We start from the raw sequence: 17,785 nt of genomic DNA on the forward strand, positions 1-17,785 counted from the left end.
AATGTACAGTCTGGAGGAAAGAAGGGAAAGGTAAGACATGGCTGAACCATTTAAATACATCAAGGAGATTAATACATTTCAAGAGGGCAGGGTTTTCAATATGAAACCAAAATCAAGAACACGGGAATATAGCCTCAAACTAACAGGAGGAAAATTCAAAACTAATCTCAGAAAGTATCATTTTACTGAAAAGGTAGTTCATGCTTGGAATAGACTTCCAGCAGAGGTAGTGAGTCTATCAACAGTAAGTGACTTCAAACTTGCATGGAACAAACATAATTTACACTCAGACAAAATAAATAAATAAACCCAAAGCAAAACAAAAAATACAAAAACATGACAAGACTCGATGGAGCACTTGGTCTTTTTTCTCCAGTCACTTTTCTATGTTTATATAGTAATCCTTTCAATGTCCAATGCAAGTTCACATTAAAAAAAACTCAATCTTACAAAATATTAAATCTGATATATATCTAATAAACAGAATTTAACATATTGTACAATATGTATTATACATAATCCTGGATATATTAATATTTTATGATCACAAAACATTATACAGATACAGTACATTCTACCTTATATATTGCACTATAATTGACACTTGGTATTTCCTGGCAGTCTCTCATCCAGCTCCTGAACAGACCTAACCCTATTTAGCTCCCCAGATCAAACAGAATCTAGATTGTTTCCACAAATATGTAAAGGGTTGTTTTTATTTTAAAAAAAATTGCAAATTATTCCATCTTGTGAAACTGCATTTACATTCATTCTGTGGAAATGCCAGCAAAATTTAATTTTACTATGCTACTTTTTCTCCAGGTCAGATGTTTTTCCTTCATAGAAATAGTGGGAATCAATAAAATACTGCAATATGGCTACTAGATGGACCCGATGATCATAGTAAATACATTTTTATTTCCTATGTTCATTTGATCAATCTATGGATATTGCAGCCAATATAAATGTGTTCACATAGACACCCCAACGCATATATCCCATATTTACATACAGTATATAGTAAATAGCATATCTATTTTTACTCGTAATAAATTGTACAGGAGACTGTAACACAAGTGTTGATAGACCTTCAAAAATATGTGTCTGACATTTTAGGTGAGTGTTGAATTTGATGGATATTTGTGTGTAATGGGAAAAACAGCTGTTAAGAGAACTATTGATGTTATCTGGTGGGATTTATTAATGTTGGAAAGATATTTAGCAGATCATCATTCCCATGGGGTTTGAGATGGGAATTAATGCATAATGAAAAAAAGACTAGTAAGAATTTAAGGATGGATAGAAAAAATGAAGGAACAATTAATGCCAGTTTCAGAATTGGAAGAATATAAAAGGATGGTAAAACAAACACAGGATTAGTCATGCATGCTGAGATGTGTGTCTTAGAAATGAATGTGCAGAATGCCAGGAGGAATAATGCAATTAGGAGAGGATACAACCTCTCCCTAATACCAATCAATATGGAACTACGCTCAACAATGATAAATATGCAACTAATGGAGGTAAAAGAAAACAACTGATGACAAGAACTTCCCCCATATAGATCAATGGCTCAATACCCTCAACAATATCAAGTGTTTAGGAAGGATTCTTGCAATAGTTAAATATCGATTAAAGAAAAGGTTAAAGATCATAAGAAATATGGTGGATATGGAAACACTGCTAGGAATCAGAAAGGGTATATACAGGGATCACAATGAAATACAGTACACTACATAACCAATATAGGGAAAGAGCTGATTACTGTACATAAGGAAATGACTATGATTGTGGAGAAACATTTTATAGGATTCCAACATATAATTGTTTTTAGGCACTAAGTGATTTGCCAAATGAACCATATACCCCTTTTTACAGAGCAGGGAGCAAAGATAAAGGTGGAAATTGACATAGACAGATAAAAGAAAGGCATGAAGAGAAGAGAATGCAGAGAAAGAAAACAGATTCAAGATAGGTAGAGACTGAATGGAGAAGGCATTTTTAATATTAGTGGAGTTGAACTAAAGTCTAGTACACATGATCAGAAAATCACACAAAAAACACCGCTTTCAAAGCAATCTTATAATAACCTTTCATCCTAAATTATTCGAAGAGATAAGCATGGAAATTTTTCTCATACAATACCACACCGTATGATTTTCATATCAGTATTCAGTTTTAATCCGAAAATGCAATATAATCCATTACATCACTTCCAAATTTTTATTCTGTCATACAAGAATTTTGTAACTTTAGTAATCTCTTAATTTTCGATATGGAGACTAGCATGCAAAAAATAAAAAAATAAAAAAAACAGACGATCATTCATCCGATATTCTTATCATGCATACGGGGCTTTATGTTTTAATGTTTTTAAGTATGCACATCAAATAAATAGAAGTAAATTCAGTTTATATATAGATGTGCATAAATATGTAAGGAAACTAATGTTAGAAAATATTTTCTTGGCAAAGAAGGTCCCCATAGAGGAACTAATAATATTAATAAGTTTAAAATTGGGGTAAATAATCATTTAAAGGCAAAATCTACAGTACCTTCATTCTACCTATGAATCAGAAACATCATTTAAATGTTTTAAGGGTTTAGTATTGGTAGACATTCACAATACTAAGGAATTTCAGCAAGATTATAAATCAACACAATCTTCTCATTAGATCAGCAGATAAGGGAGAATTGTAGAAAAAACAACAAATAGTGGCGCTTGAAAGGTACCACAATGACTGACCACATATGAATGGAAAATATTGCTGGAGATAGGCTGCTCACTACTCTTGTGAACAATTGAGAGCAATAAAACAACAGTCTAAAATTAGCACCAAGGTCCTGCCAGATATCATAAAACATATAGGAAAATACAGAAGAAGTCAGGCGTGGTGTTGAGAATATATTGTCACTTTTTAATAAGGATTAAAACAGCATCAGCCAATGCAATGCCTCATACCGTAAACCAAGTCCATTCACTAAAGGGTCCATGCAAGCACCACATTACCCCAAGCCACAGTGACACCAATGTTCAGTTTCAGAGGGCAGAAAAAGAAATAACATTTTTTTAAAATTTACCTGTGGATCCAAAAGCACCTATCATTAATTATTTTTTTACCCAAAATCCACTTGGCAACATCCTTCGTTCATATATGTGAATGAATAAACCACAAGTCCTATTTACCACCAAGGAGGATAGACTTGTAGTTCTCAGTGTAATATGTGTGGCAATCACCACACCTGTAGTTCATTGACACTTCCTCCAGTTCTCCAACTGAAAATACATCCCTAAGAAGAAAAAGTCTGCAGGAGCCAGTCATTACATCAGTGACCCAGTGATTCAGATTGCAAAGCTTTGCAGGGTCTTTTGCAACAAAATAATAAATGAAGATTAGTTTTCTTTCTTTTTATATTTGTGTATTTATTTTTTTCTTTTCAAAAAGTGAGCTTTGGCTTTAAGAATCACATACAGATGCACACCAAAAGTGATTTGGTCAAGCCAATAAGCCAACATTTAAAATGACCCAATTACTTGAGGTGTCTTGTTCCTAGACACTGGATTTCTGATCCATGGGAATGTTGGATCCAATGGGTCTCCCACTTTTGTTAAGCAACAGATGCCCTAAAAAGGGGTTTTCTACCCAATAAGAAAGTAACTCTGTTGAATACTATAGGTAAAGACCAGGGAAAGGGTCATAAGGCAGCACGGAATACCCCTCTGAACCATAAGTTGAAAATAGTATAAACGTGTGTACACCTCCAAATACTCACAGATTTCTCCCTTTTCCCAATCTATGTCAGGTATCTAATTTGGTGGATGAATTACCTCAGCTCAAATGGCAGTGTATTAGATTTTTTTAAATATATCTGTAATGTAGTATGGGAGAATGAAAGGAAAACATCTGACTTTTCTACCTGCAGGCTCTATTGACAAATAGATGAAATAAACCTTTATATGAATAAACAACCTTTTCAAGGGTTCTTGCCAGCCATATCTGTGAAATTGTGGAGCCAAGGTAGAGTTTAGATATTATGTAATGGTAAATGTGTGTTTGTCAATTGACTTGTACAAGCAGTTATGTAAAAGTATATTTTGTATTGCTTTCTGTTCATTAACCCTAGTAATTCAGAACTGGAATTTCTGGAATTGTTTTATTTTGCTAGATGGAAATTTTAATTTTAATAGACACATTTAACACACTACAAAATCACTTAAGCATAGCCAACCAACAAAATATTTATGATCACAGTCACCATACTTTTACAGTTCTATTTATTTTTATCACTGGGTAAGTATACATCAGTGGGACAGAGGAAAGACTTTTTCACAGAATGGGAAAAGTAACAGAGGCCCTGTAAAGAATATTTACTCTATGTATTGCATGTTATTCTCCCAGTGAAATACTAGGTACATCTTTAGCTATAAATATCATTCAGCAACCAGATCAAGCATGCACAGGAAGCTGCCTTTGAGTGTCTGTAAGTGGCTTTAAAATAGATATTACTTGTCTTTTGGTTTCTATATTTACATATGAATTTACCATAAATAAATAAAAATATTATTTAAATATTTGGTACTTACTGAATCAACACAAACGTAATAAACTGGAAAACCGCCATAATAATAAAACACATTCCTGGAAATGTTGATAGGGTGGTGGGGTAAAGTCCATTGAATACAGCTGCACCAACTAGTAAACATACAGTTTCTACAGATGCCATAACTGAAAACATTGCACCTAAAAAAAAGAAGAAGAATATTTTACACAATGCTTCAGATGTAATGTCTGCTAATAACTATGGATTTTTGACTTATCCATAAAATCCTTTTTGGAGTATAGTACAGGACACAGGCTGCCATCAATCATGACCATGGGTCAAATGCTGCCACCTTCAGGTCAAGACACTGGCATACAAAGTTCTTAGGACATCCCATATAACCCCTCCCTCTTCCAACAATTATCATTTTTTTTTTTATCAAGCAATAAGAGGAAAAGGCAAGGACAAAGAAGAGGGTAGCCCGTGTCCTTTCCTGTACTCCAAAAAAAGTATTTTACAGGTAAGCCAAAAATCTCTAGTTGTCAATTGTACACTACAGTTCACAGACTTCTATCATTCAAGCTCATAGGAGGTCCCCAAGCAATATAACTGAAGGATGGGCAACACAGCAAACAATACCAAAACAAGGAAATCAGACTCCCAACTTAAAGGGTGGCATAAAGCACCTTACAACCATTAGCAGAAGCCTAAACCTGGTAAACAGACACCTGGTGCTGAAAAGCCCAAGTGGTACAGACTGAATGATATTAGTGAGCCTTAACAGTGAAAGTGAACAGTGAAAAATCAGACCAATGGAAGCTTCTTGGAACACAAAGTTGGGAGGGCCAATACCTGGGAAAAAAACACCTGGACTTTGGCCAAGTGCAAGACTAGGCTCTGGCATTTCAATCAGTAGATTGGATCCCACCCCTGGTCCTGATTATTAGAGGCCTGTGTCCTGCACTGTACAATTAAGGTATAAACTTTATTTGGAAGCAGGGCAAAAGGTCACATCGCATGATACTGATATATGATTCAGACAACAAATTATAAATATCTGTCTTTTCAATGATTTACATCTAATCTGATTTTTGCTCATATAAGTGTGGTAAAACGGGCAGAGCCATTCATATCAAACGATCAAAGTGCCTACAAAAGATTACATTTACACTTGAATTTATATACAATAACTGTTTTCCCTGGCAACTCATCACTACTAGTATAATAATTGTAACATTTACAGTAATAATAATTGTAACATTTATTCCTCACACAGGTGTACTGTAGATGAAAAATGTACCATAAAACTTTAGCTTTTATGACTTTTTGAAAATAAGTTGTATCGTCTGTTGTATTGACCAGAAATATTGTGAACTATCTGAATTGCTCATTGAAATGCAAAACTATGTATCTCTCTATTGGATCTATGCATATCATCTGTAACAAACTCCCATGAATTTCCTTGATTTTAAAATACAGTTTGAGCCTGACTAAGAAAACTTGATTTTTTTTTTTTATTTTGAGTATGAAAGAAGTCTGTATATTTTGAAAACTAGTCTGCATTTATCTAAAATGTAAGTTCTCTCTATCAAAGACGTTAATGACTAACTTGCCATAGTTTTTTAATGACAGCAAAGTTTGTTTTTGGATAGTGAGCTTATTTTCTTTATTTTCCTTTTTTCCGTTACCGGCACCTGGACATATTGTACCAGGCCAACACATCATCTTCGCCCTAGGTTTGGAACAATTAATTACATCATGAGTTACTTAAGACCCAAGAGTTGAGAATTTATTTAGGTAATTGGCAATGAATGTACTGTATGAAATCAAAGATAATCTTGGCTAGCTTATGCCTATTCGGTTCATATGCACCATGTGGCAGCACAATTTCCTTTTAGAGGCTTGGTTTGTTTTTGTTTTTTTTCACAGACTTTACAGTTTTCCTTCATTTGTTTGTGCCCCTTGACATACCAAGCCAACACATTTTTTGTTTAGACAGCTGAATGCTTTGATGAGTTGTATGCCTTCTGCAAGAATACCCTCTACTGACATAAGCAGGTCATTGAGAACTGAGTTTGAATGGCACAATAACCAAATCTCTTATTAGTTAAGAGAGATTGACTTTTTCCCAGGTAGACCATTTATTTTGCACAGCTTCTAAACTGTTGTCAGACTGTCATTTAACTTTTTTTTATAAATAGCCTTTAGCTAAGAAACTGAAAGTTGTCACCTCGCATGTTCTCAATTCTACTTAAATTTTTTCATCAATTTTCATCATGCCTATGAAGGTCTTTTCATTTAGCCTATGAAGTGTAAAAGGTGTGACATGGCCTGCTATAGATGCAAAGTGAAATTTGTAAAATCTGGTGAAGATGTGAAGTGAAATGTGTAATGTTCAGCAGCCCTAGAAACTGTAAATCAGTCAAAACGATTACCAGATAGTTATACTATTTTCTGAAATGTTGTAAATCTGCATGAGGTCATTAAAAGCCATTTTAGCCAAAATATGAACATGTTTAACAAAAACATTTATGTCTGGTGAGTTCCGACAAGGAGCTTTACTATATGCTACATTTTATACAGAAATAGTTTTAGTTTTCTATTGCATAGAAACAATCATGAGGTACAAGTTTAAAAATTGGAAAACTAACATTTTTGTGTAAAGATGTAAATATGGTTCTGTAAATGTAGCCAAGGGACCTTAACACAATAGAAAATGCAGTGGACTGTAAATGTACTGGTAGAAGTTATGTATTTATTTTCTTTATGCATTTATTATACATTTTTCCTTCCTGACTGACACATATTTCAAGGTTATCTTTGTAAGTACTGTATTTGCTTTTTTTCTGTTGTTGGCCCGATCAAAAAACAAGTCAGACTAGTTTTCAGGAGCTTCAAAAATTGTTCTGCCACTGATCCCCATTGCCTTGGAGATTATATTTTATAGTGTGTTTCCATTTTTTAGCTCTCCTAATATTGCTCATAGCTTAAATTCTACTACACTTTCCTATACAACCTCAAATCTAATCGACCAAATTCAAACCAGTCAATTACCCCTCAAAAATACATACAGTACAAGTCTCAGGTATACCTAAGCTCTTGACAAAAACCATACAGATTATGGAATTCTCTATAAAGACCGAATAGTTCTTAATTGTACTAAAAACAAATAACAATATCCTATAAGAAACATTCAAATCACATTATTATTCCTAAAGAAGGAAAGAACCCCGAACTCTGTCGCAGCTTCCACATTATCTTTCAGCTAAATGTAAATTTGAACATTTTCAAGAAAATTCTCTCTGCAAGACTACTTCCTTACAATCCCAGTTTAATCCACCCAGAACAGTCTAGTGTTATACCAGGAAAAGAAGCACTGGATAACACCCAATGAGTTCTCAGTGCTAATAATTTTGCCCTAATTAAACATATCCTATTAGTCCTCCCATCTACCAATGCTGAAAAAGCATTTGATAGCGTTGAATAGGACTTTATTTATTCTACGTTGGTCCATATAGGACTAGGTGAATACATGCAAAAGTGGATGACCGTGCTCAGCTCCAAGTCTAAAGTTAACAAAACTAATATTAGATACCTTTTGCATACATAATAGAATGAGACAGGACTGCCCACTTTTTGCTCTTATTTTATGATAGAATAATTTTTATTATAGCGCAATGCAAACAGTGCACAGAAATAATGAAACATTGGGTTCCCACACAGGGGATATGGATAACAAAGACAGCAGTACAATGTCAATGTGTACGTTTTAAGAAAATAACATTGCAAACTTGACTAACCCAACCAACAATCTCAAATGTACCCGGAGGACCCAAACTAATAATGTTAAGGGACACAAAGTCCAGGGGAGGAGGAAGGGGCAAGGATGGGGTGATGAGGGGGAGGGAGGGAGGGGGAAGAAAAAAAAAGGGGGAGAAGAGGGGGCGGGGGGGAAGAGGAGGAAGTAGAGGGGAGAGGTCTGGGGAGCCGGGAATAGGAGAGAAACATTGTAGAGAAAGAGAGGAAGCACAGCAGGGAAGAAACAGAGAGAAAAGTTCTCCATGCTAGCAAGTGTACAAGTGACCTGGGGTGCCCATACTAGCCGAAGACAGAGTTGGAAGGGCATAGGACCAACAGGGGTTCCAAACCTTCAGAAATTTGGGGTGGGTATCATTACTCCTCCCAGATCGCACCCTCCTACGGACAAAGCTGATCACATGATGAGGTACAAGGCCAATCACAGTGGTCTTTTACCACATGATCAGCTGTGTCCAATGACACAGCAGATCACCAAGTAAATACAGTTGCTGGTTATCAGTAGCACTTTCCTCATGCTGTCACAGCATGAGGAAAGTACTGCCGATAACCAGCAGCTGTCACAGGGCAGATCGGCACTGATCATCTGGGCACTGATGATTAGTGCCCTGCAGTGCTGCCCACCAGTGCAACCTCATCAGTGCAGCCTGTCAGTGCCCATCAGTGCAGCCTATCCGTGCCACCTCATCAGTGCCCATCAGTGCTGCCTATCAGTTCAGCCTCATCAAAGCACATCAGTGAAGGAAAAAATTACCAGTTTGCAAAATTTTATAATAGAAACAAAGAAAACCTTTTTTTTCCAAATTTGTTGCTCTTTTTTTGTTGATATTGCAAAAAATAAAACACCCAGTGGCTATTAAATACCACCAAAAGAAAGCTCTATTTGTGTGGAAAAAAATGGTAAAAATGTCATATGTGTACAGTGTTGCATGACTGCACAATTGTCATTCAAAGTGCAACAGTGCTGAAAGCTGAAAATTGGCCTGGGAACAAAGGGGGTCAAAGTGCCCAGTTGGCAAGTGGTTAAGAATATTGGTCATTTTCTCATGGATCAATAAAAGGTAGTTCAAATGCTCTTCACTTCCCCAAACTGGACTAAGGGTTTCTTACAAGCTCCAGCTATTGCCCGCTTGGCACCTATAAACAGATAGGTGGCCAGTTTATTCTAGTAGGAGAAGAGTCCCTAAATTAGACAATGAAGCAGTGCTTGTCTAGAGTCTTTGCAAAAAGGTACATGAAAGAGGGTCGACAGGAGGCCATCTTTCTCTCTACATCCATCTTTTTCTTGCTGAGCACCATGGCCCCAGTTCTGGGATTCTTAGGCTTTTGATACAGTCTTTCCAACCTAGAGCTTCATAACCTTCTTAACCTCCTCACAACAATCATCCATTGAGTAAGACAAAACTGAAGACTGAATTCATGCCTGACCTACACTTTTTTACATTGCTCTCAACTTGGCATTTACCTCCACACCTATGCATATACATATACAGTTGCAAGAAAAAGTATGTGAACCCCTTGGGATTACGTGGAGTTTTGCATGAATTGGGCATAAAATGTGCTCTGAACGTCATCTAAGTCACAACAATAGAAGAACACAGCCTGCTGAACATAATACTACACAAACATTAGATGTTGCCATGGTTTAATTACACATAACATGTAAACCTTCACAGTGCAGGGAGGAAAAAGTATGTGAACCTTTGGATTTAATAACTGGTTGACCCTCCTTTGGCAGCAATAACCTCAACCAAACATTTCCTGTAGTTGCAGATCAGACCTGCACAACAATCTGGAGTAATTTTGGACCACTCCTCTTCACAAAACTGTTTCAGTGTAGCAATATTCTTGGGATGTCTGGTGTGAATCGCTCTCTTAAGGTCATGCCACAGCATTTCAATCGGGTTGAGGTCAGGACTCTGACTGGGCCACTCCAGAAGGTGTATTCTGTGCTGTTGCAGCCATTGTTTTGTTGAATTACTTGTATGCTTTGGGTCATTGTCCTGTTGCATCACCCATCCTCTGCGGAGCTTCAGTTGGCGGACAGATGGTCATAAGTTTTCCTGCAAAATGTCTTGATAAACTCTGGAATTCATTTTCCCATCAATGACAACAATCCGTCCAGGCCCTGAGGCAGCAAAGCAGCCCCAAACCATGATGCTCCCTCCGCCATGTTTTACAGTGGGGACGAGGTTTTGATGTTGGTGTGCTGTGCCTTTTTTTCTCCACACATAGTGTTGTGTGTTCTTCCCAAACAACTCAATCTTGGTTTCATCTGTCCACAGTATATTTTGCCAGTAGTGCTGTGGAACATCCAGGTGCTCTTTTGCAAACTTCAATCGTGCTGCAATATTCTTTTTGGACAGCAATGGCTTCCTCCGTGATGTCCTCCCATGTACTCCATTCTTGTTTAATGTTTTCCTTATTGTAGATGTGTCAACAAAAATGTTAGCATGTGCCAGAGATTTCTGTAGGTCTTTAGCTGACACTCTGGGATTCTTCTTTACCTCATGCAGCATTCTGCGCTGTGCTCTTGCAGTCATTTTTACAGGACGACCACTGCCTAGGGAGAGTAGCAACAGTGCTAAACTTTCTCCATTTGTAGACAATCTGTCTTACCGTGGACACATGAACATCAAGGGTTTTGGAGATACTTTTGTAACCTTTTCCAGCTTCATGTAAGTCAACAATTCTTGATCGTAGGTCTTCTGAGAGCTCTTTTCTGCGAGGCATGGTTCACATCAGACAGTGCTTCTTGAAACCAGTAAACCCAAAACAGATGTGTGTTTTTTAAGGACAGGACAGCTGTCAGCAACACATCCAATATCATCACACTGATTGGAGTCAAGGTTGGCTCACTCCTGGCTCCAATTAGCTCTGGGAGAAGTCATTAAGCTAGGGCCTCACATACTTTTTCCTCCCTGCGCTGTGAATGTTTACATTTTATGTGCAATTAAACCATGGCAACATCTAATGTTTGTGTAGTATTATGTTCAGCAGACTGTGTTCTTCTATTGTTGTGACTTAGATGACGTTCAGAGCACATTTTATGCCCAATTCATGCAAAACTCCACGTAATCCCAAGGGGTTCACATACTTTTTCTTGCAACTGTATAATATTTCTATTTCATTAAAAGAGGAAAAAAAATAGTATTTTTAGAATTCTTTCACAGCTCCTTACAACAAATGCCCAAACAGGTATGTGACTATAGGGCACACACCATGTGAGGAGGCACACAGACTAAAGTGTCCACTTTCACAATTCTATCTTGCATTTGAACCACAAGCTGAATCATGTAAGGAACTCTCACTTTTCCAAATTTCTCTACTAATATCTAATCCATATAGCAACTCAAAGGGATAGAACCCTGTGGAAGACTGTGGGACCTCTTTGATTGTGATCATCATATAATTTACTAGAGCAGTATGAAAACAGTCCCTTTTTTGTCTTTATCCACTGCTTTCCATAACGTCTGTTTTAATATTTTACTGAATTATTCAACCAACCTCAACCAAGCTGAAGTACATTTGCGTCACCTTAACTCCTTCCTGCCCAGCCTATAGCAGATTGTTGGCTGGGCAGGACGTTCCTTCTCTCAGAAGGGGCCACACAGCAGCACGATCTGTCACCAGCTGTGTCCACCAGTATTATGTGATTGCTGTGATCAATCACAGCAGATCACATGATAATTTTAAATAATGGATGGCTTCCTTTCATGCTATGCATTGTACACAATTGTGCTGCTAGCTCTGATTGGTCACAGTGATCACATGGTACAGAAAGGGCCAATCACAACGAAAGACACTGAATTAATCATATATATATATTTTTTTATATTTTTCATAAATTTTGTAATATATAAAAAATGCATTTCAACATACAGTATATATATATATATATATATATATATATATACATATATATATATACATACATACTGCATGTTGAAATGCATTTTTATATATTACAAAATATATGAAAAATATTTTAAAGAATATTTTTTTTTAAATATATTCTTCATATTTTAACATATAAAAAAGGCATTTTAAGATATATTTTTACATATATTTGTAAATGCATTCCACAAATGTAGATTTGTATTTTTAAAGACATACAGTATATTTCAAATGTATTTTTCAAAAATGTTTTCATATATTTTGTAATAAAAAAGGCATTGCAACATACAGTATATATATATATATATATATATATATATATATATATATATTTATTGAAATATATTGAATATGGCCAAAATTGTAGTATTTCAAATATATGTCAATATATTTGGTAAGAATAATTTTAAAATATATTTCAAATATATTTTTCTTCCATATGGGCTGTAATTGTCTACATAGCATTATATCACGTTATACCAATCCTGGGGTATTCAACTATCCCTCCATATTTTTTCAAATTTATTAAGGTAGCCACAATGCTGAAAAATCAAGTGTTTATATCTCAGAGTAGTGTCCATAGTAAATAACCATTAATCTGGAATCAGTACAGTCTTCGTTTTCCAATGTTTCAGAATAAGTTTATGGGCCTAAAATAATGCTCTTGAATCTGCCTGTCTGGTAGATATCTGTGGAACTACAGCACTCAATATGCCTAAAAGGCATGGTTTATGGTCTAATTTAACATTAGTTTCAAATGCACCACTAATAAAATTTATAACTGTTTCCCAGTATCTATGGAACTTAGGGCATCACCATAGCATATGTATCAGGCCTCTGATCTCATCAACATCTAGTACACGTTGATTCCCTCCGTAGACCCGTAGTACCTAATTTGTATGGAGTATAGTGTAAGCGTATAACTATATATAATTGGGCCCAAAGAGCCCATCTGTACAGACTACAGAGTCTCCCTCCACTGTCTTGAGCCTATAATATCCACATCTCCCTCCCATTTAACCATAGCATTACATGGATAATCATACTAATATGCAATCAGAACAAACATAGAACACCTGGATATAAAGCCCTTAGTTGTAGTTATATTCTGCATTACATTGAAAATGGGTGTAGGAGACATATGCCAAAGTGTAGAAGGGCCTTGGGATATAACAGCGGATTTAGGTTGCAGATAATAAAAATACATACTATTCAGAAGATTAATACATTATACATATTTGCCTATAAAACCATTCCTCCAATCATGTGTTGTAAGTGAGCTGTAACTGAGCTGCATAATATACCGAAAGTGTGGAAGAGCCACATCTCCTTCACCTTTAGGCTGCTGCAGGTGTTCCAGCTTAATCCTTGCCACTTTATCCCCTTACAACAATGAAATATGGTGTCAATTACTCAAAATATCTTTAGTGGAATTACAACTGGTGTATTAAGTAAAAAGTAGGGCAATTGGGGCATCAGAATAATATTAATTAGATTAGACCTACTAATCAGAGACAAGCATAGCTTACTCCAAAGCTTAATTTTGTCTCTAAGATGAGAAAGGAGAGATATTACATTTCATCGACGATAATCTAAAAGGATTCACAGTAACAGGTATAACAAGATATTTAAAAGATGTTGTTATCTGAACTGGGCAAAAAAGAGGAAATAGTGGTGTCCATGATCCTATCCAAAGGCATAAGAGCAGAGTTAGACCAATTCAAGGTCAGACCTGAATATTTCCCAAACAGGGAAACTGTTTTGATTGCAGCTCTGAGCGATGATCATATGTCACCCAATAGCAAAAGCATATCACCAGCAGAAAGCATAATGTTTTTAGATGGGGCCTTAGAAAAAAAACAACTACTCCCTTTTGAGACTTGATTAGGTTCACCAAAGCATACACTGCTAGAGCAAATAATAATGGAGAGAGGGGGCAACCTTGCCTAGTGCCTCTTCCCAGTGCAAATGTAGGGGGGAGACTCCTTGCTGCTTGTGGAGCATAATGTAGCAGTTTTACCCATGCAATGAACACCTCCCTAAACCCAAAGCTTGTATGCACCGCCCACTTTATAACTATCAAATGATTTTGTGGCATCCAGCAACAATAGCGTGTGTGTACCTTTATTATCCACTGGAGTTTGGAGATTACTTGCCATAGACTTTTAGAGCATGAATCCAGCCTGATGGCAATGCAGTGCAAATACTAGAAATAACCTAATTAAGGAGAAGGGCCAGGATTTTTGCCAAGATTTTTATATCAGTTTGTAGTAGTGCTATGGGCCTATATGCACTAGGATCTGTTAGGGTTTACCTCGTTTTAAAAGAAGTATACTGTTGTCATAGAATCAGGGTTGACATTGTCTTTGAAAGGCCTCATTGTACACTTTCAATAACAGTGTCAATATACAATCTGTATATTTTTTATACTCTTCCATAGGAAGACTCATATCCTGGTGCTTTTCAACTTGGAAACAGACTGGTCACTGTTTGGACTTCTTCAAGAGAAATTGAGGAGTCCAGCAAATTACCCAGGGCCACAAAAAGCTGTGGTAATTTAACTGATTGAATATACTGCCTTAGCAAATTTAAATTAATTTTGGAAGAGTAAAGATCACTATAAAACCAGGACAAGTTCCATCATTATTAAGGTAGGAGAATTAATTTTACTGTGTAATGTCATCAAGGTACCAATGGCTTGTGGTGGGCATTGAGCACCAGCAATTTTCGCTATCAAGTCTTTTCTTCCTCCTCATAAAATGCAAATCTAATAAAGAAAAAATTTTTCTCCACAGAGGGATTAACTAGCCAAGTCAAGACATTCTGTGTAGACAGCCACCTCTCCTCTGTCAGGTCATTTAAATAGGCTCCTTCAAGCCTTTGTACCTGTTGTTTAATCACTTAAGCTCTGGAAGGGTTTACCCCCTTTTCTGATAAGTAAGTATTTTGGTATGTCGCACTGCGCTACTTTAACTTGTGATTGCGTGGTCATGCAACGCTGTACCCAAATGAAATTTATATTTTTTTTTCACACAAATAGAGCTTACTTCTCATGTTAGCCTTAATACAACTGCTTACACTGATGTGTGCTACTGCCACCATATGTGAGGAATTAGATTGGCAGTGGAGTATGCCTGACTACCTGAAGTTCACAACACCTTAAACAGGATCAGCAAATAACAGTTCTCAGTAAAATACAGTTTATTTGCAAGAGCTACACAATATTGCCAAAAGAATTGGGACACCCCTCCATATCATTGGATTCAGGTTTTCCAATCACCTCCATGGCCACAGGTGTATAAATGCACCTAGGCATGCAGATTGCTTCTACAAACATTTGAGAAAGAATAGGTCACTCTCAGGAGCTCAGTTAAGTCAAGCATGGTACCATGATAGGTTGCCACCTGTTTAATAAATTCATCCATGAAATTTCCTTGCTACTAAATATTCCACGGTCAACTATTAGTGGTATTATAACAAAGCGGAAGCAACTGGGAACAACAGCAATTCAGCCACGAAGTGGTAGGCCATGTAAAATGACAGAGAAGGGTCAGCACATGCTGAAGCACACAGTGCGCAGAAGTCTCCAACTGTCTGCAGAGTCAATAGCTAAAGACTTCCAAACTTTGTGTGGCCTTTAGATTATCACAACAACAGTGTGTAGAGAGCTTCATGGAATGTGTTTCCATGACCGAGCAGCTGCATCCAAGCCTTACATCACCAAATCCAATGCAAAGCATCAGATGCGGTGATGTTAAGCACACTGCCACTGGACTCTAGAACAGTGGAGACGTGTTCTCTGGAGTGACAAATCACACTTCACTGTCTGGCAATCCGATGGTTGTGTCTGGGTTTGGTGGTTGCCAGGAGAACGGTACTTGCCTGAGTGCATTTTCCAAGTATAAAGTTTGGTGGAGGGGGGATTATGGTGCGGGGTTGTTTTTCAGGGGTTAGGCTTGGTCCCTTAGTTCCAGTAAAGAGAACTCTTAAGGTGTCAGCATGCCAAGATATTTTGGACAATTTCATGCTCCCAACTTTGTGGGAACAGTTTGGAGATGGCCCCTTCCTGTTCCACCATGACTGTGAACCAGTGCACAAAGTAATGTCCATAAAGACATGGATGAGCGAGTTTGGGGAGGAAGAACTTGACTGGCCTACACAGAGTCCTGACCTCAACCAGATAGAACACCTTTGGAATGAATTTGAGTGGAAACTGCATTCCAGGCCTTCTTGTCTGACATCAGGGCTTCCTGAAGACGTCTAATTACAGACAAAACTAGTTGATACATCACATCCCATCCCATCCCTGAAGTGAAAGCCAGGTTCTGATTTTGGGGCAGTAGCAGCCATTTTAACAAGCGCTGTGTGTACCTGGTGTTGGTCCTAGGCACATATACATGTCAGTGCGGTTATTGTTACGTTCAAATGGTTAAAGTCGGATGCTTTGCGCAATCATCCTTTTCCCTAATACTGATTTTTGAGTGATGGTGTATTGCATGGAAAGAAATCACATTCCTGGGACACGTGAATGCTCAAGTTGGTGACAAGACACAGAATGGGTCCAACCAAAAAAGGTGCAGTGAGACCTATCTAGTAATAGAAGGTCCATCTATTGTGATGAGTGCAAATCCATCTGGGGTTACTTGAAGCACCTGAAAGTGGTCACCTGTTTATTTGTTACTAATGATACCTGTTTACCTATCTTTTGGCTTTCAAGCAACTGTTATTTGAATGGGACTTACTGATACATTGGACATTATTTGTATTTTCTTGCGTTGTTGCTTTATATAATTTTTTTTTTTTTTTGCATTTTCACGTGGCAATTTAAGTAATTTTGGTTCACATTTGTGGCATCACAATCTATATACACATTTATAGGACGTCCGACATCAGTGCCTGACCTCACAATGTGCTTCTGGAAGAATGGTCAAACATTCCCATAGACACACTCCTAAACCTTGTGGACAGCCTTCCCAGAAGAGTCGAAGTTGTTATAGCTGCAAAGGGTGGGCCAAGTCAATATTGAACTTTATGGACTAAGACTGGGATGCCATTAAAGTTCATGTGTGTGTAAAGGCAGGAGCCCAATAATTTAGGAAATATAGTGAATATATACTATAAACAGGAGCAGGAACAGAAGAACAAAAGGAAAACATAAAATAAAACCTTGCACATGACAACTTACTAAAATGCATAGTTAATCTTAAACAACCTAGTGCTGCCATGGTACCTAACTCTCTGCAAATAAAGCCCATGCCACACAGAGTGTTTCTTACCAATATTTCACCACACAGGTTAGTCCAGGGCTTTCCAGTTTGACCTGTGTATAAACTAATTCCAGGTGGAGCAAAATCCATGAGCAGGATGGGACTAAAGTGTTGTGTTTACATTTGCATCTACAGTCCACTGCTATGGAGCAATCTGTAAAAACTTACAAAGCCCTGGTAGTCCCAGCAGTAATGCTGGTAGAAACCACAGGAGCTGCTGATAGTGGCCACTATTTTAAAATGGAGCTGGGATAAATAGTAAT

General features: G+C 37.1%; 1 protein-coding gene across 1 annotated transcript in view; it reads right to left on the reverse strand.

The window, feature by feature from the left end:
- The window catches only part of LOC149451205 (proton-coupled folate transporter-like), a 395,966-nt gene that overhangs the window by 145,527 nt on the left and 232,654 nt on the right, over positions 1 to 17,785 (reverse strand). The window contains exon 6 of the mRNA XM_089690900.1: positions 4,586 to 4,742. Within this exon, the coding sequence (XP_089547026.1) occupies positions 4,586 to 4,742 (157 nt within the window). The remainder of the gene's footprint in view (positions 1 to 4,585; positions 4,743 to 17,785) is intronic.

Source organism: Staurois parvus, unplaced genomic scaffold (genome assembly GCF_062004578.1).
Source record: "Staurois parvus isolate SC_StPar_1 unplaced genomic scaffold, SC_StPar_1.0 ptg000546l, whole genome shotgun sequence".
Taxonomy (NCBI): Eukaryota; Metazoa; Chordata; class Amphibia; order Anura; family Ranidae; genus Staurois; species Staurois parvus.